Source organism: Carcharodon carcharias, chromosome 3 (assembly GCF_017639515.1).
Source record: "Carcharodon carcharias isolate sCarCar2 chromosome 3, sCarCar2.pri, whole genome shotgun sequence".
In the NCBI taxonomy this organism is placed as follows: domain Eukaryota; kingdom Metazoa; phylum Chordata; class Chondrichthyes; order Lamniformes; family Lamnidae; genus Carcharodon; species Carcharodon carcharias.
In genome coordinates, this window is record NC_054469.1 from 87,374,774 (window position 1) to 87,402,723 (window position 27,950).

At 42.4% G+C, this 27,950-nt stretch overlaps 1 protein-coding gene across 1 annotated transcript in view; it reads left to right on the forward strand.

Annotated features, from left to right (window-relative positions):
• cntnap2a (contactin associated protein 2a) overlaps nucleotides 1–27,950 on the forward strand; it is a 1,656,857-nt gene that overhangs the window by 433,184 nt on the left and 1,195,723 nt on the right. The window contains exon 10 of the mRNA XM_041183966.1: nucleotides 17,887–18,036. Coding sequence (XP_041039900.1) covers nucleotides 17,887–18,036 — 150 coding nt within the window. The remainder of the gene's footprint in view (nucleotides 1–17,886; nucleotides 18,037–27,950) is intronic.

Consider the following 27,950-nt stretch of genomic DNA (forward strand, 5'->3'; position numbering starts at 1 on the left):
TTGCACATGTGTTCAATGAATTTTAACCTAGTACTACCCCTTTGTGACAGTGTATTGTGTGTATTCTGTTTCCTAACTAGATGCTCCTTCTAAATGTTTCTTTAGACTGGGAAGATAGAGAGGTGGATGACTACATTTATCTATAGGTTGGAAATTGTCCAGCAACTACTGATGCTAGTTCTGTATAAGACCCTTCGATGACAAATGGCATATATATTATAGCTATACTACATGATGCAGTCTCTATGCAAGTGAAAACACAGCAGTCATTTGAGTAGGACATCTTGGAGTTACAGATGTGGTATTGCTATGAGACATCTGTGTCATGCACCAGCTCCAGTAGTCCACCCTTTCAATGGCCTGAGTAGTTATAAAACAACCTGATTCTCCAACTTGATGCAAACAAAAAAGGCTGATCTCTATAGGACATCTACCAAGGTTGAGCTTCTCTGCTTAGGACTTTGACTGTATTTGATGCTAAGAAACTACATGATGAGGAGGTTCTAAAAGCTCCTAATTCTGATTTGAATAAGCACTAGATGCCTCAAAGCTATTCTTCCTTCAAGGTTGTGTCTCCTCTAATACCACCTGCACTAGTGCATTTGAAGCACCTTGTGCACTTTTCTGCAGCTCATGAACAGAGTGAATGTGTCAGTGTTGGTGTTTATCATTGTGCGAATATATGACACAAGGTGCTTTAAGATGCTGGGTTGATGCTCTGATTATAAGATATTGTAATGTTGTATGTTGCAATGTATTTTAGTGTGTGATGAAAGGAATGATTTAGTGAATAAGGAGTTAAAGAATGAAAAACAAAATAATAATCAAAATGAACAAGGTGGAGTCTCTGAAGTCCCTTTCCCCTTCCCCTTATTCTCCACCAACTTCCTCTATTATCTCTGTGCCAAGAATCTCCAGGGCTTTATTTTCATAAGAAATAAAGAGTTGCAGTTTAGATGACTCACACCATTCCCTTCTACCTTCACTGACGCTGGTTGTGTGTGGCCTTCTGCAAGCAGAACACAGGTATGTGTTTGGAATAAGAAATATGAGCAGATTTGTCTAGACGAGCAGACACTCAATCTAATCGGTATGCATAGTATCAGGAAATAACAGAATGGTTATAGCACAGAAGGAGGCAGTTCAGCTCATTGTATCTGTGCTGTCCCCAAAGGAGCAATTCACATAGTGCCAATCCTCTGCCTTTTCCTCATAACCCTGCAATATTTTTCCTTTTCAGATATTGCTCTAATTCCACTTTGAGAGGCTCGATTGACCCTGCCTCCATCAGACTCTCAGGGAGTGCATCCCAGATTCTAACCACTCCCTGCATGAAAAGGTTTTTCCTCATATCACCATTGCTTCCTTTGCCAATTACCTTAAGTCTGTGCTCTCTCATTCTCCATCCTTCCACTAATTGGAATAGTTCACTCCTATCTACTCTGTCCAGAGCACTCATGATTTTGAATACCCCTATCAAATTTCCCCTTAAATTCTTCTTCTCCAAGGAGCACTATCCCAACTTCTCTAAACATTCTACATAACTGAAATTGTTTATCTCCAGAACCATTCTCGCGAATCTTTTCTGCACCTTCTCTAATGCCCTCACAACCATTTTAAAGTGTGGTGCCCAGAACTGGATGCAATACTCCAGTTCAGACCGAACCAGTGTTTTATACAAGTTTGACATAACTTCCTTGCTTTTGTACTCTATGCCCTATGTATAAAGCCCAGGATGCCATATGCTTTATTAACTGCTTTCTCAACCTGTTCTGTGTTAGGAACTAGGAATAGTTTTAAGTAGGTTATATGTGTATTTGTGTGTGCTAGGAATAAGCTATAGCTTTAGGTTTAAGATTAATTCATCTATTTTTTTTATTTGTGTTAAAAGGGTGACATCTGGGTCTAGTTTTATTTAGAGTTTTATCTGTGAGATGGAGTCAGCAAGTCTGAAACTCTGTCTGTGTATCTGTTTTACGACCCTTGAAGTGGTTTAGGGAAGTTAAAACAAAGTAGGAAAAACTGTGCTGTTGCTTAGCAGGGATAAACAGAAAAGCAGTTTGATTTCAGTGGATAGGGCCATTCCGCAGAAACTGCCAGAGCAGACAGGAAGGGAGCTGCAGGAAGCAAGTCCCAAAGAAAAAAAATGCCCCAAAAAACAGGGAGTTGGGCAGGAGATGGTCCCAAGAAGACAGTGAAGTCAAGAGAAAAGAACAGAAATCTGAACTGGTCCTGTCCAGTGGAATTGAAAATAAGGAGCAGAGGAAAAGGCTCTGAATTAAAGAGAGAAAATTGTACAGTGCAGAATCAAGGCAAAGTTGTCTTGCTAGAAGCCGGAAGATCCGAGGAGACAACCCAAGGTGGGTGACTCCTTACCATGGGCCTGTGAAGCAGTGGTGTTCTTTTGGCACAGCTAAGTACCTAAGAGAGAGTGTGTGGAAGGTGAAGCTTGAATGCATGTGGCGATCCAGGGGGAGAGGAACATCAGAAGGAGAGGTTGAAAACCTGGAGGTGGATCCTTGTTGAAGATGTCTAAATGAAAGTGTAGCTTGGGAGAAAATTCCAAGGTGAGCTCTTTGAGAGTGGAGATTGGAACCTTGTGCGTGTGAAAGACGGAGTTTGGTGAGACCAGTTGGCTCATGGTGTGACAAGCGCCTGGGGAGATTTGATGAGAGATCCATAGCACCTGCTTTGGTGGACATCTGTCACTGGTTTCAGAGTGTGGGGTGTCTGACCACAGGTCACCTAATGGTTTACATGGATGATATACTTATTGTGAACATTAGAGTACAAGGTAGATTTTGTAACTTGTGTTATCCTTACGATTCTGTATATATCTGTAAAGGTATAGTTGTGGGTGAAGGAGTGATGTAACATTGTTCATATTTTCTTGTTTAATAAATGTTTTATTCTTCTGTTTAAAGTTCATTGGCAGACTCCATGGCTCATTTTAGTAGCCGCCCTCCAAGTTTCTAGATAAATATAAGTTAGGATCTATCAAGCCAGGTTCTGTCTTGGGATCTGACTTGTCCAGTAGCAACATCAGCTAGGATCATAACACCTGCCATCTTCAATGATGTGTGCCCAGCTCCCTCTGCTCCTCTACCCCTTTTATTTTATTTTAGATTGCCTCTCTGCATTCTTCCTAACAAAACAAATCATTTCAAACTTATCTGCATTAAATTTCATCTGCCACTTATCTGCCCATTCTACCAACTTGTCTATATCCTTTTGAAGTTCTACACTCTCTTCCTCACAGTTCACAATGCTTCCGAGTTTCATATCATCCACAAATATGTGCTATCTGTAATTTGCTTCTTCCATTGAATAGGCAAAAGCATTGCTTGTCCACTTGGAAATTAGATGAGCATTTACTAGAGAGCTGTGGATAATTACTCTATGGTGCTGCACCCGCATGGAAGTGTGACTAACATGCCTTGTAAGACCACATTGCTAAATTATGCACGCTTATCTTGTTAACTACATAGCCCAGCAATTCTTCCTCATCTGTAGCCATGTTTGGGACACAGTTGAGACAGCATTAAACCTCTCACTTCCATTCAAGTCATTCTGGCAGTACTGTTTACTGGAGGTGCCCCTAGTTCAAAAGGTCCAGCTTTCCCCTTATTGCTACCTGCAGATGTACCTTCATGGAATTTTGCTGATGGTCTCTGTGCTGTCCTTCTGATTTTCAAATTTGGAATTAGTTTCTCTTTTGAGCTGCTAAAACTAAATACCCTATTCCTAATCCCTGCAAACACCCAGCAGTGCAGTGGGAGCACCAAAAGTTATTTTATATAAGGCAACCATAATTTACAGTATAGAAAAAAGGCTGATGGGTGACTAATAGAGATCTTCATAATTAAGAATGGGTGCAATAGGGTAGGAGTAGATATGTTTCTAATTGTCCACTTGTCCAAAATTGGTGGTCATAAATATGATAGCCACTAATACAACCAATGAAGAATTCAAGAGAAGCGTCTTTATGCAGAGAGTGTTTAGAATGTAGAATTTGCTACTATATGGAGTAGTATATTAGCCTATATGGGGGAGCTAATTACATAAGAAAGAAAGGAACAGAAGGATATGCACATAGAGCTCGATGGCTTAAAATGGGAGGAGACTCGTGTGTAGCATAAACAACAACAAAGACAAGTTAGACAGCATGGCCTGTTTCTGTGTTGTAAATTCCATGTAATTCAATGTGAAATCAGCATCGGTGTGTGCAGCACCAACAAACAGTGGTCCCAGTGCTTCCACAGACCACATCATTACTATATTTATCTGTTATGATAAATATTCGGTGGTTCATTTTACATAAATTCGGTGAAGCCTATGCAAGTCAGAGCAAGCAATATTGTTACAACACTGTGTTGGTATAGTAACCACTACAGATATATGAGAGAATTGGTATGGGTTGAGTCCTCAGCATTCAGATGTTTTTACTGGTGAGTATATTTACTGGTGTGTGACTGATGGTTTCACAGTTTGTGGGAAGTGATTATCCCCTAAGGACTACTCAACCAAGTAATTCATTGCAATTCAACTTGTGACCTGCGATCACGAAGGATCCATTCCCGTATCAGCATCTGGCAGCTGTTTTAATGAATGAGTTGTACTACATGGGCCCACTATATGTCATATACTACCTACGGAGCTTTTATTTGCTGCACAGCCGTAGTCAATGTAGGTAGCTAATGCACTGCATTCCTCATTTCAACTATTAATTTATTTTGGTGTACTTTCACTTAAATTAATGGATGGCAATGTAGTATTGTTTCATTTTTTAAATCAAGAGTCATCCTCAGTGTTGGATACAGCATGAGTTTGAAGCACAGTTAAATCCTTTTGCTCTTTTCCGCAAAAGTTTGGGAAGATTTTCTGTTTACTATCCTTAGGAAATTATAAAACCAACTCTTAAGTGAAATATGGATAGTTTTGCCACAAATAGCAAATAAATAAAATCCTCCTCTATATATATATATATATATATATATATCTTAATCCTAAACTTGGAGAGAATTATCTAACTTCCAAAGCAGCTTTTCCATTTTTCATTAGTCACTCTTATGATTTTACCAAGAAAGACAGTTATTTTTATCTAAATCATGGGGTGTTTTATTATTTGGGATTCATGCCCACTCAGAGCTGTAATAAGTCCATTTCCTTTAGTGCATTTATAGCAAGTGGACTGAGAGGAAGTATGAACCACTCATAGGCTCAGAGTAGCTCAGAGGGAGTGTAACTTATTCCCAGTGTAATTGCTGTGAGATTGGTGAGTAAGGGAATTTGGTGAGGAGGGGAGGGAGGTGCTCTTTTCTTGTGCTTTTCTTTTTCTTTCTCTATCATTCTCAGCCTCCAGGAGACCAAGAACAGGATTTTTGGGTCATCGGGCAAGCACAGCAGGCGGGCTTGGGAGTGGCCAGGAAACGACCCACTGCCCACAATTGGCCCCCGTCCTTAATTTCATGCTGGCTGGCCAATTAATGGAAAAGCTCAGCGCTGCCGGGATGGGGGCGGGGGGAACACGGGAGGAGGGCGAGCACAAAAGTCTGCGCATGTGCGAGGGAGCACGCAATGAAAGCTCCCTGAAAGCAGAGAGCTGGCTTAGGGAGCTGAAGAATATAAAACCCTTAAATAAAGATCTGGAAAATGTGAAAAAAATGTCCCCACATGAACTCACTCATCATTGTGCACTCGCGTGATATTTCGGTCTGTGGGCGTGCGCGAGAGTTGGCAGTGTGCCCGCTGATAATTAAGAGGTCTATTAAGGCCATTAATTAATTAATTAACTGCTATTTTCTGCTGCCCATCCAACCTTATGGTTGGCGGGCGGGCAAATCAGCCAGGCAGCCTTTGCATTTTTGAGGAAACCTCATTCATGGGCAGGATGAGGTTTCCGACATAAATTTTAACAAATGTTTTGACATTTTTATTATGTCTATGTTCATGTGAGTGAGCCCTCATTTGGCTTCTTGAGCTTCCCCGCCATTCAATATGATCATGCTTGATCTGCTTGTGTTTTGAATTCCACATTCCCATCTACCTCCGAAAACCTTTGATTCCCTTGCCTAACAAGAATCTATCTACCTCTGCCTTAAAAATATTCAATGACCCCGCCTTCACTGCCTTCAGAGGCAGAGTTCCAAAGTTGCACAACCCTGTGAGAGAAAAAAATTCTCCTCACCTCTGTCCTAAAAGGGCACCCCCTAATTTTAAAACATTGGCCCCTAGTTCTGGACTCACCAGAAGAGGAAAAATCCTTTACCACGTCCATCTTGTCAATACTGTCCAGGATCTAATATACATCAATCAAGCCACCCCTCACTCTTCTAAACTCCAATGGAAAGAAAACCAGTCTGTCCAACCTTTCCTCATAAGACAACCCGCTCTTTCCAGGTATCAATCTGAATCACCTCCAATGCATTTACAATCTTCCTTAAGTAAGGAGACCAAAACTGCATACAGTTTTTGAGATGTGGTCTCACCAATGCCCTGTTCAACTGAAGTATAACATCACAAATGGGTGACCACCGTGTAGGCCATGATAATTAGGCAGGTAGTGCAGGAGTCCCTTAGGATCCCGCTCGTCAGTCGGTTTTCCATTTTGGATATGAGTGAAGGCATTAGTTCCTTGGAGGAATGCAGTCTGAGCCATGTTTGTGGCACCACAGGTGGCTCTGCTGTACAAGAGGAGAGGAAGAAGAAAGGAAGGGCAGCAGTGATAGGGGATTCATTAGTTAGCGGAACAAACAGGCATTCCTGTGGCCATGGACATATCTCCAGGATGGTGTGTTACCTCCCTGGTGCCAGGGTCAAAGATGTCATGAGGCAGCTGCAGGACATTCTTCTGGGGGAGGGTGATCAGTCAGAGGTCGTGGTCCATGTTTGTACCAATGACCTAGGTAGGAAAAGGGATGAGGTCCTGAAAGCAGATTTTAGGGAGCTAGGAAAGAGCAATAATCTTATGAGTACTCCCAGTCCCACATGCAAGTGATGAGAGAAATAGGAGAATTGAGTGATTAAACACATGGCAGGAAAGCTGGTGTAGGAGGGAGGACATCTGATTTCTGAGGTGTTGGGACCAGTTCTGGGGAAGGCGGGAACTGTACAAGCCAGACAGCCCACACCTGAACAGGACTGGGATGAATACCCTCGCTGGCAGTTTTGCTAGTGTAGTTGAGTGGTTTAAACTAGATTGGCAGAGAGATGGGCAGCTGAGGGCAAATTCAGAGCAGGGAACCGGAGATAGAAAGTTCTGAAAGACAGAAGAAGCACTGGTTAAAAAGTGTACAGCACAGGAATTTGGCATTGCTATAAGGTATACATATATAAATGCGAGGAGTATAGCAAGTAAAGCTGATGAGCTGAGGGCACAGACACATGGCAGGATGTCATCGCTATAACAGAAACTTGGCCCATGGAGGGGCAAAAATGGCAGCTCAACATCTCTGGATATAGAGTTTTCAGGCAGAATAGAGAGGGTGATAAAAAAGATGTGGGTATAACATTATTGGTTAAAGAATCAATTACAGCTGTGAAGACCGATGATACACTAAATGAAGCATCAAATGAGGCCATATGGGTTGAGATCTGAAATAAAAAAAGGGGCATCCACGTTGCTAGGAGTGTACCAAAGACCGCCCTATAGTGGAAGGGAATTGGGAAGCTGGCAGAATCTGGCTGACTGCTGCACTTAACTGGGGCATGGGTGGAAGCCCCATTGGAATAGATGGGCCTGTAATATGCAAAAAGCCAATTAACTGAGGACTTAACCCTTTATTCTGGGTTTAAGTGTCAGATCACATGTTTCAAAGGTGGTCTGAAACTCGCCAGGCTCAACAAGGCATGAGAACATTTGGAATAGTCAGGGCTGTAAAATTGACAAGCTGGACATCCCACAAATACTGAACTCTGCCAGCTGCTTCTTTGCCTAAGTGAAAGGCTTTTATTCACAGGACTTATTTTGAGAGTGTGTTTGCACTACTCTTAAATGATTTTCAGGACACTGAACAAAACTTTGAACAAGGCCTCCTGCTTGAACCAGCTGGGCACCCATTGACAGTGATAGTTAAGCTCACCACAACCTTGAATTTCTTCACCTCTGGCTTCTTCCAGGGGTTTTGCTGGTGACACCTGCAGAATTTCACAATCTGCACACAAGTGAATCTCCTAGATGACAAATGCCATGTTTGTCAGAGCACCCATTTAATTCCATTTTGCAACTTGAGCAGAGTCCACACTTACATACAGACATCCGAATTAGGAACAGGAGTAGGCCATTCAGTCCCTTGAGCCTGCTCCATCAGTCAGTAAGATTATGGCTGATCTGATTGTGGCTTCAACTCCACATTCTGCCTACCCCCAATAATCTTTGACTCGCTTATTAGTCAAGAATCTATCTACTTCTGCCTTAAAAATATTCAATAATCCTGCCTCCACCAACCTCTGGAGAAGAGAGTTCCAAAGATTCACAACCCTCTCAGAGAAAAAAAATTCTTCTCATCCCCTTCTTAAATGGGAGACCGTTTATTTTTAAACTGTGTCCCCTAGTTCTATTCTCTCCCACAAGCGAAAACACCCTTTCAATGTCCACCATGCCAAGTCCCCTCATGATCTTATATTTTTCAATCACCCCGCCTCTTAATCGTCTAAACGGCAACGGTTACAGGCCCAATCTGTCCAACCTTTCCTCATAAGATAACCTCCCATCCCAGGTATCAGTCGAGTTTTTTTTTATTATTCATTTATGGGATGTGGCCATCTCTAGCTAGACCAGCATTTATTGATGATCCCTAATTGCCCTTGAGAAGGCGATGGTGATCTGCCTTCTTGAACCACTGCAATCCATGTGTAGGTACACCCACAGTGCTGTTAGGGATGGAGTTCCAGAATTTTGGCCCAGCGACAGTGAAGGAACGGCAATATATTTCCCAGTCAGGATGGTGAGTGAATTGGAAGGGAACTTCCAGTTAGTGGTGTTCCTATGTGTCTGTTGCCCTTGTCCTTCTAGATGGTAGCAGTCATGGGCTTGGAAGGGGCTGTCTCCTGCAGTGCATCTTGTAGATGGTATGCACTGCTGCCACTGTGCATCGTGGTGGAGGGAGTGAATATTTATCATCTAAACAATGGGGTGCCAACAAAGTAGGCTGCTTTGTGCTGGTTAGTCTCGAGCTTCTTGAGTGTTGTTGGAGCTGCACTCATCCAGGCAAGTGGGAGTATTCCATCACCGTCATGACCTTTGCCTTGTTGATGGTGGACAAACGTTGGGGAGTCAAGAGGTGAGTTATTCACCACAGGATTCCGAGCCCCTGACCTGCTCTTGCAGCCACAGTATTTATATGGCTAGTTCAGTTTAGTTTCTGGTCAATGGTAACCCCCAGGATGTTGATAGTGGGATATTCAGTGATGGTAATGCCATTGAATGTCAAGGGGAAATGGTTCGATTTTCTCTTGTTGGAGATGGTCATTGCCTGGCACTTGTGTGGTGCAAATGTTACTTGCCACTTGTCAGCCCAAGCCTGGGTATTGTCCAGGTATTACTGCATTTGGATATTGACTGTTTCCGTATCTGAGGAGTTGCAGATGGTGCTGAACATTGTGCAATCATCAGCCAACATCCCCACTTCTAACCTTATGATGGAAGGAAGGTCATTGATGAAGCAGCTGAAGATGGTTGGGCCAAGGACATTACCTGAGGAACTCCTGCAGTGATGTCCTGGAGCTGAGATGACTGACCTCCAACAACCACAACCATCTTCCTTTGTGCTAGGTATGACTCCAACCAGCGGAGAGCCTCCCCTTGATTCCTAATGTCTCCAGTTTTGCTCGGGCTCCTTGATGCCACTCTCGGTCAAATGCTTGATGTCAAGGGCAGTCAATCTCACCTCACCTTGGGAGTTCACCATGTTTGAATCAAGGCTGTAATGAGGTCAGGAGCTGAGTGGCCCTGGTGGAAATCAAACTGAGCGTCAGTGAGCAAATTATTCCTACGCCTGTGCTGCCTGTTAACACTGTTGATGGCCCCTCCCATCTCTTTACTGATGATCGAGAGTAGATTGATGGGGCGGTAATTGATTGGCTGTGTTTCTCCTGCTTTTTGAGTAAAGAACATGCTGGGCAACTTTCCACAAAGCTGGGTAGATGCCAGTGTTGTAGCTGTACTGGAACAACTTGGCTAGGGGCATGGCAGGTTCTGGAGCACAAGTCTTCAGTACTATTGCCGGAATATTGTCAGGGCCCATAACCTTTGCAGTATTCAGTGCCATCAGCCATTTCTTGATATCATATGGAGTGAATTGAATTAGTTGAAGACTGACAGCTGTGATGCTGGAACCTCCAGAGGAGACTAAGATGGATCATCCACTTGGGACTTCTGGCTGAAGATTGTAGCAAATGCTTTAGCTTTATCTTTTGCACTGATAGGCTGGGCTCCACCATCATTGAGGATGGGTATATTTATGGAGTCTTCTCTTCCAGTGATTTGTTTAATTGTCCATCACCATTCATAACTGGATATGGCTGGATGACCATTCACTGAACTGCTTCTAATCCATTTATATCCTTTCTTAAATAAGGAGACCAAAAACTGTACACAGTACTCTCGGTGTGGTCTCACCAACTGTACAACTGTAGCAAAACATCCCTATTTTTATATTCCATTGCCCTTGCAATAAATGATAACATTCCATTGACCTTCATAATCACTTGCTGTAACTGCAAACTAACTTCTTGTGATTCATGTACCAGGACACCCAGATCCCCCTGTATCCCAGAATTCTGTAATCTCTTCCCATTTAAATAACATGATGCATTTCTATTCTTCTTGCTAAAGTGGCCAAGTTCAAAATTTTTCCACATCATACTCCATCTTTCAAATTCCTGCCCACTCACTTAACTTCTCTATGTCCATTTGCCAGAATCCTTATGCCCTCTTGACAACTTAATTTCCTGCCTATCTTTGTAACATCAGCAAATTTAGCAATCACACATTTGGCCCCTTTATCCAAGTCATTGATATAAATTGTAAATAGTTGAGGCCCCAGTACTGATCCCTATGGCACTCCACTTTCACATCCTACCAACCTGAAAAAGACCCATTTATCCCTATTCTCTGCTTCTTGTTAGCTAACCAATCCTCTATCCATGCTAATACATTACCCCCTACACCAGGAGCTTTTTTTGGCATAGCAATCTTGGATGTGGCATTTTGTCAGATGCCTTCTGGAAATCTAAGTACAGCAGATCCACAGGTTCCCCTTTATCCATGTTGCTTTTCCATGTCCCCTTACTTCATCTTCCCTCTCATGGCTCACACACATATTCCTGCTAGCCAAGAGCTGGAGAGTGTTTTGCTTTTCTTCTATGAGGCACTGATGGCCAAGGTGAGACTTTCCTCCTTCCTGTTTAAATTGTCAAACTGTGTGTGCAGACCATTAGTGAGGATCATTACACACTAGGTTGTTTGCCATGTGTGCTGCTCCATACAAATGGCCACTCCACCCATGGAGATGGACATCAGTGCAATGGTCTGAGACATCATGGTGCTCCTGTTAGAGATAGGCTCCTATGAACACTCTACAAATGTGTGCAGTGTCTCTGGAAATGCAGGCAGAATGTCACACATTTTCTGTCACTCTTCCAGAATGGTCCTCTTTGTCAAGGACCCCCATGTCTCAGCATCTGAGTCGAGCTGAACAGAGCTTGGAGGCTTCTGTGCCCTTGGACAAGGCCGCTCCACTGCTCTCCTCATCTCAAATACCTTCTCCTGCTCACTTGTGATGTGTGGCTCACCATGTGACAATCCAACTACCTGCCTTGGAGGCCCATCTGAGGTGTGTGTATCTGAGCTGGTGGAGTATATGCACGATGCATGATGGTCCTTCCACAGAGTGTGGAACCTCTTCTGAGTACTCCTCAGCATCCACCTACATCAGCTCATATGTGACAGAAATCAGCCATGACTGGAGGTCCATCACAATCCTTTGTCTCTCCTTGGTGTGAGGCCTCTCTCTCCATGGAGAGGAAAAGAGAGTTATGAGTGTGAGAAATGGAATGTACTGAGAGAATGGAATGCCAACATTTGTGGAGGATAACTGTGAATGATAGATGTGAGATGGCAATAAGATGAGGGTGAGCATGATTGGTGGATGTTCAGATGGAGATGTGAAAAAGTGCCCTGAGAGGAATGGATAGAGCTGCAGTGGTCTGAGGAGTGTTGTGCAGGAAAAGGCTGTGAAAGTCAAATTGAGGGGGTTGGTACTTGAATGTGACAAGCCACACACCATTCATGCCCTAATGAGGTCTTTCAATATTGCATTCATGAGCGAGGGACTACACTTCTGCTTCTCACCCTCTCCATGACTTCCAGCCACACCTGGTTGCCCTCAGGCCAGCCAATTCCTCTCGTCTGCTAAGAAGGATATTCCTCTTCAGGCCTTTACCATTTTCACCTCCAGGTGTGCCTCCAAGATCCAGGCTTACAACTTTCCCACATTGTGAACCCATCGGTCCAGTTGTTAACTCTGTGGCAATTGCGGAATAGATCCATTTTGACCCTGCTGGGATCCCTTTAAATAGTAAGATTTGAACAGTCAGGATCAGGTTATGATCGTACCCGTCTGCTAAAATTGGTTGGGAAGCCTGGAAGCAGAAAGTTATCACCGCGGCTGAGTTAAAAAGCCATATGTAGCCCACCCCATTATTTTTTGCATTTCTGACTCACTGCTGGCTTCCTCTGCTGCAAGCAGATCCAAAGGTTAAAATTCTATCCCTGCTGTTCATTCCACTGTACTAGCCAATTTGTTTTGTTACATTTTTTGTAATTGGATGCCAAACATTTCTGTGTTTTGTTGCATTTAGCTTTAAGTTCACACAAAGAATACTACAAGTTTTAAAAATGGCAAGTTTATTTATACTAAATCTGGTTGATGTGCTTTGGAATTATTTAAAGAGTTAAGACCCATGATATTTGCTCAAGTTAATATATAATAAGGTCTTAAAGTAACTCATGGAACAATACACAATATTTGATGATAACAGATGTGCTGAAGGCTATAAATGGGAACTGACCATTGGTGATTGCAGCATGAGATGTACAAATGATAAGGATTCAACTGAGCTACCAAATGTCCCCAAGAAATTGTCCAGACATGCTTCTTAGATAGGATATATAAATGCACAAGCAGTGTTGTGATGAGCACCAGGGTATGTCTTCATACATTTTAGAAGAACTATTTTGAAGTGCTGAGCAGCCTATGCAATCTGCTAGCCTACACATACGAACATATGAATTAGGAACAGGAGTAAGCCAGTCAGCCCCTTGAGCCTGCTCTTCTATTCAATAAGATCATGGCTGATCAAATTGTGCTCTCAACTCCACATTCCCACCTACCCCCAGTAACCTTTGACTCACTTGTGAATCTTAAATTTGGAGATCTTTTCATATTTATGACAGGTCATCCATTGTTCCAGTACTGAAGGAAGTAAATAAAAAAACCACATTTGTGGCTTCTGTATGATTCTGATTTTATAGGTGGTTCTGCGTATTTAATTGTCAAGTATGGAAATCAGACATCAGAGGTTGCCTGAATAGGTTATGAGTAGTCTGCAATAAACAGAGGAACGGCAAACCTGAACTCCATTAGTTTCTCGCCATCTGTACGCAAGCAGAGATGTTTTAGTTTTTGAACTAGGCTCTGGCGTGTTTCCCCAAATCCTGTTTGTGGTGTCAATTTTAATGTGCCGCACAGCAAACTCTCTTTAGGGTTAAATCAGAAGTATTGTTTATTCATACATTCAAACCTGGGGGATGGTCACAACTTCATACACACACTCAAGCACACAATAAGAAGATAGGAAAGACGGGTTTTTACAACTATGAGTAACTTAAAAGAAAAAGAACCACAGACATGAATATCAGCTCACATGATTGCCAGAGTCCAGAAAGTCAGAATCCAGTGAGGTTCCTTCATGGAGGAGTTACGGTTCAGGCAGGTTCAGCTAGCTGAGTCAGGAGTTGAAGAATTCCTTTAAAGTTGATGGTGATGCAGCAAGATGTGGTTAGTATACAAAGACTTGGTCAGCTCAGCAGGCAATTGCAGGAACCTTCCGGAGAAACAGTCTTTGAGGATGCTTAGGCTTGATGCAGGCTGTTGGTCAGCCTGGAGTCCTGCTGTGGTGTTTGCAGGCTAGAAGTTGCAAGTCTAGAAATGTATTATTAAAATTTTCCAAAGGCCAGAAACTTAGGTTCATGTGACGTTGCCCATTAATGGGTCAGTCGCAGACTAACAAGTGGCTTCTATGCCTCTGGTCAAAACTCATTGTTCACTTTAGGAGGGAGATGGTGGCTTTAAGCACCTCTGCAGGTATAACAAGTTTCGATGGCTCTCCCTTTGTTATAAGACCAGGCTGGGGAGACAGACCATCTGCTGGTTTCATTGATTGTAATGTTTCTTGACAATGAGGGGTGTGAGGTTCCACAAGGATGAGGGTTGAGCTTTTGTCCTGTAACTGCTATTGGAAATTTCCAAAAATAGTAGCCAACTTGTGAATCATGTGACCTGTAACAGCCATATTTTGGTTCAGCAAGGTTCACTTTTTAAATAAGCAAATAGAAAAGGTTTGATTTAAAGAGTAGATTATCTCTTTCATGTCTTAGGGACATGACAGGTGACTGCAAATACTTTCTGGAAACTATTATTTCTACCTGGTTTTTAAAGACTGATTCAACTTAGTGAACTAATTATTTTGAACAACGATTTCACTTTATTCAAGCAATTAGTTTGGGATGCATGTTATTTTCATGGTGTTTCCAATTAATTGCTAAATTAATGGACTACTGAACTGGCATTAAAGTTGGAGTTTGGATAAATGATCAAACTTTGGAAATTTCTAGAACTTTTGTTTGTTCTTTGAAGATTAGCATAAGATTCTGTTTCTAATGTCCTTTCAATAAACGAAAGTGCTTTGTGAAATTCAGCTTTTTAATGTTGTGGTAAAATATGTTATGGTTGGACATACTTTCCTTGGTAAATCTATTTACTGTAATTCATGAGTCACATCTGAACAGTCTTTGGGATTAATGATGAAAGCAAAATGCTGTGGATGCTGGAAATCTGAAATAAAAACAAAAAATGCTGGAAAAACTCAGCAGGTCTGGCAGCATCTGTGGAGAGAGAAACAGAGTTAACATTTTGAGTCCATGTGACTCTTCTTCAGATAGCATTGAGGCTCTGAAGAAGAGTCATATGGACTTGAAACATTAACTCTATTTTTGTCTCCACAGATGCTGCCAGAGCTGCTGAGTTTTTCCAGCATTTTCTGTTTTTATTTGGGGTTAAAGATTTATCTCCTAGGGGTTTCAAACTATTAGTCACTTTAGCAGAGCCAGTAATTAAACTGTGTATTTTAGCTTCCAACAGTGCAGATAAACATTCATAGAGACATATTTACTTTACATATATTATGAGCCACATTTTCAAATGCTTTACTACTATTTCTACAATTGCAATTGCACTATGATTTATTTACGGATAACTTTCATCAATGATTTGATGTTGGCCTGTTCAGAGCTATCATTCTCCAGATTTTTTACATTGAAAACATGTGCATGATGATGTGATAGTTGCAATTAATTTGCATTTGCTTGTTTTTCTTTTTTTGAGCAACATTGAAATGTTGCTGTTACTTGTCAACTTCAAATGTAATTGGAAAATTCATGAAAATGAGAGATTGAGCTAAACTAACGACAGAAAAATGGGAAATAGCAATGAAATCCTGAAGACTGTGACCCTCTTGGGAAGCTTCACAGGGTTAGATGAGATAATGACACCAAAATTACATTTCATGGTACTTGAATTTTTAGAAATACAATGAAATTGATTATACTTTAAATTGGGAGTTGTAGCAAATGTAGAAAAAAACTGCCAACTTATTTTATTAGGAGAATAAAATTGGAGCATTAAGCAAAAATTGGCATAAATACAACTTACCATAAAAAAGCTAAGCAACACATCTGCAAACACTTTGAGAATCCTTTGGAAATGTTAATATCTTACATGATGAATTTTTTTGAAAATGTGCTTTCAGGAATAATGAAGCATATGGTTAAAAACTGGTGGCAGGATTAAAAATATTCTCACGTTTTAAGGATAATGCCTGCTTTTTCAGATAGCATTGAGGCTTGCAATGAAGTGGCAGCTAATGTAGTCAACTGCACCGCAGACTTTGGGCGACATTGACATTAATGCACTTATACTCAATAATACACTTAAAGGCTAAAAGGTGGGGATAAAACTGCATGGAAATACATTTTAAAAATAATAATAGAAATAGGTGGGGGAAAAATGTACATATATGTTTAAAAATTTTAAAAATTGAAAAAAGGGGATCAAAAAGGAGTGAGGATGGAGGAGGGAGTTCATGATCTGAAGTTGTTGAACTCAGTGTTAAGTCCAGAAGGCTGTAAAGTGCATAATTGGAAGATGAGGCCCTGTTCCTCCAGTGTGCGTTGAGCTTCATTGGAACATTGCAGCAGGCCAAGGACAGACATGTAGGCATGAGAGCAGGATGGTGTGTTGAAATGGCTAGCGACAGGAAGGTCTGGGTGATGCTTGCGGACAGATCAAAGGTATTCCGCAAAGCAGTCACCCAGTCCACGTTTGGTCTCTCCAATGTAGAGGAGAACGCATGGGGAGCCGTGAATGCAGTAGACCAAACTGAGGAAGTGCAAGTGAAGCGCTGCTTCACTTGAAAGGAATGTTTGGGCCCTTGGACGGTGAGGAGGTGGGGAGTAAAGGGGCAGGTGTTGCACTTTCTGCGATTGCATGGGAATCTGCTGGATTAGATTAGGTCAAAAACAAAGGATCAATTTATCAGTAAGGTTTTACAATTTTTTGCGATCAGCTTTTCATCAGTGAGTCGTGATGGATATGCACTACCTAAAAGACTGGAGGAAGTCAATTCAATAATATACAAAAGGTGATTGAATAAATATTTGAAGTAGAAAGATTTGCAGGGTTTAGGGGGTAAGTGCAAGAGAGTGGGCCTAACTGAATAACACTTTAAAAGAGCTGGCACAAGCATGATGGGTCAAATGGCATCTTCTGTGCTGTATCATTTTATGATTTTATATTTAAGCATTGCAAATGTAGGCAAAGTAAAAATAATAGAATAAATAAATTATTTTAAATCATTATCTTGCCTTAGGATTTATGCAGTAAATACCTTTCCCCTCGTTTCCTTTCTCTGCTTCCTCCTTTTGATCTGTCTCCCCATCTTCCTCCTTTCCCCAACTCACTTCACCCCATCTCTCCCTTCACCTCAACATGTTCCTTAGCCTCCTTCCCCAACTCCTCTTCATTTTGCACACCGCCCCCCCCCCCCACCCCCCACCTCTAACTTTGCCATCCTACAGTACAGAACATGGGGAAGGAATTATATATCTAATTAATAATGTGATAAACTATTAGCCTAGCTCCAAAATCTGATTTTTCAAAAACTATTCAATGGTATTTTACTAAAGTTTTATTGGTTTTAAGTATTAGGCAGCCCAATTAGCACATATATTAGGTTCCTAACAATTTTGTTTCATTTTGCCTGATCTCAAGTTTTCAATTAAAACCAATTCCTTATAAATAAGTGCACTGAATAAACAAAGTTTTTAAAAATGGGGCCATCGCATTTGATTTCTCAGAGATGTATTGATGTTCATATATGTGTTTCAAGAGACTGAAGGCTTTATTCATGTTTACCTTGGTCACTGTATCATTACATAAACTGATTATTCCCTATGCCATTTTAATTGCTTCAGTTTACAGGGTTTACACCCTCCAGCAATATTGAGCTTGCAGAAGATATTGTTGATATTTTCTTGTTGAATTTCAGGTTTTGGGCTCAATGATGGACAATGGCATACAATACAGTTTTACGCCAAAGAAAATTCTGCAATTCTCACTATTGACGGCGATGATGCTTCTGCTGTTCGGACAAACAGTTCAATGCAAATCAAAACTGGAGATTCATATTTTTTTGGAGGTACAGTAAATTGTATGAGGTTATTTAGCGCTCCATAAAATTCATGAAGCTCACTTATAAATTAATTAAAATTAAATTTTCCCAGTTTAAAGACAGCAACATGGTTGATCGGGTTAGCAGCACATAATTCATTTTAATTAGGGTGTGACATTGAACAAAACTGAGGGAAAGACATTAACATGCAGCAAGTTGTTTTAAACTCTCGTTAAAGAAAATTTAGCATATTTTGATAGCATGATGTGTTGGGAAGTGCTGTACGACAAAGTTGTAGAATGTCAGTGCCTGCTCGTGTTGCCTATGTGGCAAGTTTCACATCACAGTCAATGCTTCAGATGGAGGTCAAGTATTTCCAACCAGGCAGAGAGGGAGACTAACCCAAAGTGTTCCTTTGCATCTTCATGATTGGATCAAATTTGATATTGGAGGCCCCCTCGGAGTAGGCTAGCTTCTATTTGCTGTAAATTAAATGTGACATTATCTATGTTGCAGGGAGACCTATGGACAAGAAGAGATATTACGTAAAAATAACTTACAAGGAAAAGTTATTTACACTTGATGTAGTTGGCTGAATGTAGCTGGCTTGCACCTGGGGCAGTGGGCTGGGAGGCGGGCGAGCCAACAAAATAATGGGGAAATGTATTAGGACAGAAACCCAATGTGTTCCTGTAGCTGTTGATGTTTCCCAAATGTGGCTGGGCTGCCTGGTGGAGACCATGCTTATCTGCGGCAGCGAAGCAATTGAGTCTGTTAAGAGGCTAGAAGTAATGGGTATTTTCCGGAGGCTTTTAGATTTTTCTAGGGGTGGACATGAAGATCAGGGCTTCAAAGCCTCACCTGCTCTAAGGAAATGGGGTCTCAGCAGCAGTATTCGCTGGAGTTGGCAGCCATTGGGAACAGCAGCCTTTCAGTGCATGGAGGATGAAAGTGAATAAAGTGTGGGAGTGACAAGCTGGAGGCTGGGTAGAATTGGTGAACACGTTGGAGGCCTAACAATTGATGGCCTATCTGAGATGCATATTCTGCATGTCGAGTAAAAGGAGTGAGGGACCTTTAGAGATGAGCAACGGAAATTATGATGGACCTCATGCCTTTTGATTTTGAGACCTCTACTGAGTAGGAGCATAAGACAGTGCACCCAAAGGGAGTGCAGCTGCAATCTGCCGAGGGGCAGGAGTCTCATGAGGACAAAAGAGAGTGTGAACGAGCAGGGCACAGAGGGGCCAGACTCGGGTGCAGAGAAGACGCTACCCACCAGAGAAGATTTACTGGCAGGGGCTCTGCTTCCTGAAAATGCCTGAGCAACAGTGTTTCCCAAGGTTGTGCCTGTCTACAGTGGTGGTCACAGAGCAGTGCACTCAAGTAGAGAAGATTCTGAGCCCAATAGGAAATAGTGGGCAGCTTTTGCCTGTTTCTGTGAAGATCACAGTGGTACTTAAATTATATGTCTCAGGATCATTTCAGGGACCCCCTGGAGACATCTGTGGGATTTCCCAGTCTGCAGCCCATTGCTACATCAAACTGGTCTCAGATTCCATGCACAAGAGAGCTGACCGATAAGTGTGCTTTTGCACCTATCCGGCCAGTTAGGCAGAGAGGGCATTAAGATTCAGAGCTGTTGCTGGATTTCTGCAGGTATAGAGTGACATTGACTGCAAACATGTGGCCAGAAAGGCTCCCATAAAGGCAGCCTTCAACAGCAGGATGCACTTCCACTCATGCAACAAACAATTGGCTGCAACCACTGCAAACAAATCCTTCAAGTCTTGACAAGCTTTTAGGAAGTTGTCACAACCCCTACGTTTTAAGACATTCCCAGATGCCTGGCCATTTTAGGCTGCCACGTACCTTCGAGGATACTGGTTGACAAGGGATTAACACTGAAGGCATAGCTCCTTGTACCTGTACAGAATCCCCAGTACAGGCACAGTCAAGACATACAACAGCTGCCACACGATAATAAGGGCACCTTGGGCAAGTTTTAGGGCTTTTGAAGATGTGATTCAGATGCCTGGATAGGCCTGGGAGATCCCTGCAAAATCCTCCCATCAATAGTCTCATGTATTATTGTGGTGTGCTGTGCTCCGCACAATATTGCACTACAGAGAGGAGAAGCTTTGGAGAATGAAGACTCCTAAGTGTGGTGCCTCCTTCTCTGAGGAGGAAGATTTGGAGACCAGGTGGACAATGACAGAGCAGGCAAGGTGGAGTGACATTTGCACCAGGAAGGCGCAAGAATTAATCACATGTTTCTCCTAAGCCTTTCATTAATGTGCATGTAAGCAATTTGGTTTTCCTGCTCTTATAGTTGACTTATCCTTGCATGGCTTTACCATCTCATTGGACCTGTCATGACATCTGGCCAAGGGATGTATAACACATTGACTTTGTGTGTTCTGGACCTTTCCATTACATCCTTCTCAAGAGCACTCCAGCTGTTAAGGGTCCAATTGTGTAGAAATAAGTACAGGAGACCTTTCATGCTGCTACACATTGGACAGAATCATCCAGTCCTCTTGGTGGCGGTCGACATGGCGGGCATGAGTGGATAATATGGCAAGAAGGCCAAAAAATTGGTTTTACGCTATTGTGATAACAGTTTGTGATCGTCCACTCCACCCGTCAATGGCAGGCCGTGTTTCCAGCTGCTGTATGTCGGGAACCTAATTTTAATACTTTAGCTTCTCATGACAAGCCCTGCTCACCGGAATCATCCCCGCACATTGGATCATCCAGACACGTCAATGTGTTTCACAACTGTACATAAGCACTTGGTGAGCTGCACTTGCTCAGGAATTTGAGGTTTGTTTGCCTACCTAGCTTTGGCCAGCACTTGTGGTCAACACAGCGACAGGCTTCACAGGCAGCACAACATCACTTTTAGGGGGGCTCACAGGCAGGTCTCTACCTACCAGATCAGCCATAAGGCAGGTGTGGCTTTTCAATGGCTGCAGGACCAGGGCTTGCTTGGGGAAGGGGGAGAAGTGGCCTTTGGCCAGGGAAGAGGCTGCAAGGTGAGGGCTGTACTAGGGAAGGGGGGTATCTCAGGGTGTGTGTGGGGACACATGTTGATCTGTGGCCTCAAGATGGTGAGGGATGATGAGGCAGTCTCCAGAGGAGATGAGGCCAGATGGAGATGGGAGGGTGTGTGTGAGAGAGTGAGTGGTGATGTCCCTTGAGCTGGCAGTGAGTGAGATGCCTGTGAATGTGTGATGGCCATGTGAGTGTGTGAGTTTAGAGTGATGAGATGGTTGCCTTACCCTAGTGAATCTAGTGCAGAAAGAGGATGAATCCGGCCAGCTAGGCAGAGAGGGCATTAAGATTCAGAGCTGTTGCTGGATTTCTGCAGGTACGGAGTGACATTGACTGCAAACATGTGGCCATAAAGGCTCCCATAAAGGCAGCCTTCATCAACAGGATTCATCCTCTTTCTGCACTAGATGGCCAACCTCTTCTGTGCAGCATTGGCATTGACCACCACTGCCACAGCCTCCCAAGCCGGAGTGGTGAGATTGCTGGACCTCCTGTGGCGAGAGTGGGGTTGGATGACATCATGGCGAGCCTCCAAAAGGCATTCCAGTGATGGGTCATTGAACTCTTCTTGGCTTTCAGGACCTTTCACTGGAGCAGTTCTGGGCTGCAGTTTAGATGTGGCACCCGGAGTGAGGAGACGGTGATGTAATTGCATGGTAGGCAAGATGGCGTGTTTCCTGTGGCTGCATAAGTAATGATGTGGGATGCAGACTATATGATGCGAAAACCCGCCATTTTAGCCGGTGGGTAAAACCTTGTTTTTCACACCCGCTTAGTGGGTAGAACGATTCCACCCATTATCTTTCACTTGACACATTCAGCCAACGATGTGACAGAATAGAATAAACCGTCAACCAGTGATATCCAAGTGCAAGTAGGTGGATTTAAACCTGTGCTTATGGGTGCTCCTGTGTTGTGTGGAGGCAGGCTTTTCACTGTTTTAGGTAACTGCAGCAGATATAGTCTCATTGCCTGATGACCGCTGTGCAGGAGCCACCTCTGTCTTCATGGCTCCATGAGATGTTGATGTCATGGTGAGAGGAGCAAAGGACCATGTCACTGCCAGGAGCACCTTGAGTGGAGCGCTGAGGGTCTTACGGCAGCCAGTCCTCTACCCATTCAGGGCACACTTATTCTTCTCTGCTCACCTGAAGAGCATGAGACCTGATGAGGGCTCCTCTCACCCAGCCATTTCTCCACAAAACTTCGTGATGAGGCAATGGCATGCAGGTCATGGCACATCTTCTGCATCCACTGGGTGGTCTGCTAGATTTGATGCTCCCTGAGGGCCGCGACTCTCTTGGTGGAGGAAGCATTTGCATGTGAAACAGAATTATGGCTGGAGTCATGGCATGGATGAACTCCTCTATCGATTGCTTATGAGTGCAAATAGCCTCTGGGAGTTCTGACAGATGTCCACAAATCTCATGCTGTGGCCCCAGCATCTGCCACTTTGTCAATGACTCCCAAGGCTTTTCATCAGCCTGAAACTGAGCATTACTGTGTCCTTGCACAGCCTTCTAAATCGGAGTGGCCACAACAGTCACTGCCTCCATCAGTTGCTCCATGCAATGCTCGCCAGATAATGCCAATATTTCTAAATGTACTTGAATGCCCACGAACGTGAGGGCATCTGTGCTGCCAGAGTATTCGCTGGAATGATGTGACACTGCCTCCTCAGAAATTTCCTCCTCCTCTGAGGTTTCAAGTGCTTGCTTCACAAGCCTGGCTGCTGCCTCATCTTCATCATGACTTGTGAGAGAGAGAAGAGTGATGTGAGGGGCACTTTGCATTCCAATACCTCCTTCTCATTGCTCTTCAACTGGACCTCCCTGTGTTCACTGTGGATATGCCATAGTTATTGCGTAGCAGAAGGTTTAGTGGCCTCTTCCATTAGGTTACTCACTGTTTTGGGGCTCCGCACCCACCTTACCATCAACAATGGGCTGTCTTGCTTCCAAGCCACTTAGATCCATCACCTCATTTTTCAGGGAGTCAGCACCGCGAGAAATGGCACATCTCCTGCTGTCCATTGCCTTTCTCTGTTTAAAAATAAGGGTTCACAATTTTTTCTCTCAAAGCCTTTGGAATTCTCATCCTGAAAAGGCAGTGGAAGCAGAGTCTTTGAATATTTTTAAGGCAGAGGTGGATAGATTCTTGGATGAGATGAGCCATAATCTTGTCAGACACCATCAGCCATGATCTTATTAAATGACGGAGCAGACCCAAGGGGCCAAATGGCCTACTCCTACTCCTTGTTCGTATGCATGTATGTTCTTTGGCACCTCGAACTCTCTTTTCCTGCAGCACAGTAATGTAGATTGTCACTTGTCTTTCATAGCCACACTGCTCGCCCATGTTGGTGGCAGACTCAGTGCCCGTCATTGTGTTACAGAGATGCCTGCTGTATTCGGGCATTCAGTATTGGCAACTCAATAGACAACTCTGGCTGACAAGGATCCTCCACTTAGAGACTGCAATGCACCAGAACACTGGTGTCTGATCATGGCTGATGCCTGGGTGGGCACCCTCATATTTCATATGCACCTTTTGTGACATCCAAGGCTGTGAGTTCAGTGTTATGAGTTCCACTCATCTTGCCAGACCACATCTGATTGTTGATTCACTTCCAGCACCACAATCATGTCTGTGGGACCACTCCATGGCCTCTAACCTCCCCAGGAACCTTCCGGTATGCCTCCTTGTTCTGCCTTGCTGGTCGTCTCCTGTTGCCATGTGAGGTGAGGTTCTCTATACTTCCATTTGCTGCCTGGAGGAGCACTTCCAAGGAGTCATCTCTGAACCTGGGTACCAGCTGTACTCTAGCAGCTGTCATTTAACTATTGCTAGCTATGTCTGACCTCCTTTTCACTCTCCTCTGCTGGTGCTGCCTTACAACTCAGTGCTGCCTCCCGTTTAGATATGACGCCTGCTTCTCAGGTGCTCAGATTCCCCGTGTCCCCTGTTTTAGCCATTCCCATGCCTGCTAGCCATTAACTGTATGGCTCAGATAAAATTCCCTTCTGTCTTCTGCCGCCCGCCCATGTGGCAATGCTACCCATTTTGGATCACAATATCCAATTTCCTCACTGGCATCAAAATTCCACCCAGAATCTTTGGTTAAGATCTGAAATGCACTGCCTGAAAGGGCAATGGAAGCAGATTCAACTGTGGCTTTCAGAAAAAAATTGGATAATAATCTGAAGAGAAAAGACTTGCCGGGCTACAGAGAAAAGGTGGGGGAGTTGCTGAGTTGCTTTTGCAGAAAACCAGCGCAGTTACAATGGCCAAATGACTGCCTTCTTTGCTGAACCATTCTATGATTCTATTTCTATTCATGGGAGATTACCTGACCATTGCATCAGCCACATGCAACCTCTCTTACATGGACCAGGTTATATTCTTTGCACAGATTGACTGTTCTTTAATTTACAGCAGCCCTGTAGTATGCATCTATGTACGTGTGTGCTGAATGTTAGAGGAAATTGCAACACTCAATATATTCACGAATGAAATTTGGCAAGACAATATTTCCATCTGTCATAGCCGCATAGGCATAACCAAAGAAATTAGTATGAAGCATTTTTAAAGCAAGTGTTTGCCTTTAACATTGGATCCCAGTTAACATAAACTAGAAATATCAGACTTGAATTTGAATGGATAAAAGCAGAGTTTTCACAGAGTGCTGACCCTTGTTCTGCTATTAACATATTCTACTATCTTACCTTTATGCTACCATCACCACTTTCTTTAGTCTTTAACATTACCATTAACACTCCCTTTGTCCATGACATCTTTGTCAAATTTCTCCATAGCTCCCATCTATATCTGACCTTTTATTTTACTGCACCTGCTCCTCCCCCTCTTAAACAATATAAAATCCATCACATTTCTACTCTTTAGTCATACAAACTTGAAACATTAGCTCTGTCTCTCTGTCCACAGATGCTGTCAGATCTGCTGAAATTTCCAGCATTTTCTGTTTTTATTTATTCTTAAATTTGAATGGGTCGCACTTAAGGCTCTGCAACCAAATCAGTTTTTTTGTCAAAATTTTCATTGCAAGAGCAAGTTCTCATTACACCAGAATATTTATAAAGAATCAATGAAAATGTAGCCCATGTGATAAAAGTACAGAAGTCCTAAGACAGAAGATTCCAGATTGTTAGGTTCTGTTGGTGTATTATCTTGTCAATGAATGTAGTTAACAGTTGCAGAGCATTGCATCTCAGTCAGAAACCAACAAGCATCATATTAACCAATAACATGCCTGCCTTACATTGATTAATGCCAAAACAGTGCTGAAGAAACAGGAATCTGCAGGAAGATGGTGGCGTAGTGGTAATATCACTGGACTAATAATCCAGAGGCCCAGGCTAATAATTTGCAGGGGACATGTGTTTAAAACTCACCATGGCAGCTGGTGGAATTTGAATTCAATTATTAAAATCTGGAATTGAACGCTAGTCTCATTAATAGTGACCATGAAAGTGTCATTGAATGTTGTAAAAAACCACTGGGTTCCCTAATGTCCTTTAGGGAAGGAAATCTTACCTGGTCTGGCCCACATATGACTCCAGACCTGCAGCAATGAGATTGACTCTGTGGTTGGAAAAGCCTAGCAAGCTACTCATTTCAAGGGCAAATAAGGATGAGCAATAAATGCTGGCCTTGCCAGTGATGCCCGCATCTCATGAAAGAATAAAGAAAACAAAGCTCAACTTTACCATTCTTCAAAGTGATGACGAGTGTGTGGAATGAGTGGTTTGATGGGGGGGGTGTGGGTGGATAGGGAGGGGCGGAAGTGTTGTTAAAACATTAAGGTAATGCTGTCAATATTTTCCATGGCCTCTGCGTGTATCAAATGTCAACTTTCGAAGTGTGATTATCAAAAGCCTTGGTAATCTGACAATACTTTCAAGTTGTAATCAGACTGTTTCTATAGATCTCACTTTCCCTTTATTATCCCAATATTTTATTCTTTTTTTCATACATATACAGACAAATGCTACTTTAGAAATAATGTACCTATATTCTTTCTCTTTTTTCACAAGTGTATATAAATTTTTTAAAAATTTAAGGTTATTCAAAATCTACAAATGTTACTGTTTTTCACAAGTTGCTTGTTGTCTTTACTTCTGTTTTCCTTTATGTAGTTTTCTATTTATTTTTTTCATTTTCTCTCTTGTTTCTGTTTGCCCTGCTTCCTTGTTGTTTATCCAACCTTTTATGTGAGCATAGACTGTTACATACAACTCTTCAGTACTTTATTCCAGTGACCACTCTACATACGCAAGTGTGAACTCATGTGTGTCACCAAGCTGTTTGATTGTGGAAGGCATCATAGCTAAGTGCAAAGCAGTCCACACATATATATTTTTTTCAGCTGGAGTCATTGGATAGCAAACTGGAGCAAAAGCCTTTCTTTCCTTCATTGTATCTTCCTCCTTTCTCTGTCTGAGGGCCTTCTTGATTTGTATGGGAGAACGCTGCACCACACAGTACCTGTATGTCTGTTTCTTCCTCTGTTGCTATTTGTTTTTTCTGACTCCCTCTTCCTTTCTATTCTAACGAATGTCTTTTCTGTAACTTGTCACCTGAGGGCTGACTGTACAGAATGCCAAAGAAAGCTGCACGTAGGATTACTGAAATTAAATAGCTACTAGGATACTTGAAGATTGTGCATAATTTTGTATGTTTTCTCAAAAACTATTGGAAGCCATTTTTGGTGATCTCAATGGCATTGATTTCAGTAATTTGTTGCCCTGTCTCAGGAAGCCCTTAAATAGGATATCTTATGAACCTGGTAAAACTGATATCTGCAAACAACTTAAAGCATAACCATTACTGCCACTTTTTCAAAAATTCAAAATAAAGCTACAAAGATACAATATATGCTATCCAGCAAAGGTTGTGAGAAGTGTACATGTATATGTATGCTTGGCTGTTTGTGTGTGTGTGTGTGTGTGTGTGTGTGTGTTGAAGAAGACAGGTTTGCCCTCTGTAGTAAAGCCCCGATGATTGAGTGACATGCTGATACACACTGTGTTGGGGCTCTGAAATTAATAATAATCATTTGGTCTTGAGCTCTTGTCACATTGTATCAAAAGAACCTTCAGAGGAGGAAATGTGGTGAGACAAAAAATATTTGTTCTTCACAGAGGTGAGCTATGACGTGAAACTCTAAAAAGTGAGAGGTTGACGTGAAAATCTACCCACATGAGAGATTGGCTTGATGCTTTTAGACCCTATGATATCTTGTTGGTTTCCTGACAACTAGTGGCATGCAACAACTTATATTGTTGCCTGAACCAGAAGCTTTTTGATCTGAAGCCTGGAAATGTTTGCTGAAAACGAGATTGCTTCATTGAATCTAGCCTCCTTGCTCAGATAATCATTTGTGCACTCTGATGCAAGTTCTATAGTGAACTTTGTTCTTGGTAGAATTACAATTAAAATGGAGAGCTGTAAAAATAACTGGTTTCAATGTTGCAAACCAAGATTGGATTAAAAATGTATTTTATTAATTGGAAAATGCCAGCAGCTTTAAGAAGAGAGCACAAGTCACAGGATGTGATACTGCATTTATACGAGGTATTAACTCATCTACATCTGGAGTACTATGTGTATTTCTGGGTCACCATTTAACAGGAATTATCTTATAGTATTTGTAAAGGTGCAGCAAAATGTCACGCATCTGACACCTGGGATCAGATACCTGGGTGACAAGGGGAAACTACATAAGCTAACGTGTTGACACAAAGAAGACTGAGAGGGTGCTTTATTAAAATATTTACGCTCCTGGGAAAATTCACTTGTGAAAAACTGTTTTCAATGACTTCAATAACACAACAATGGGATATGGGATGAAACCTAGAAGAGCA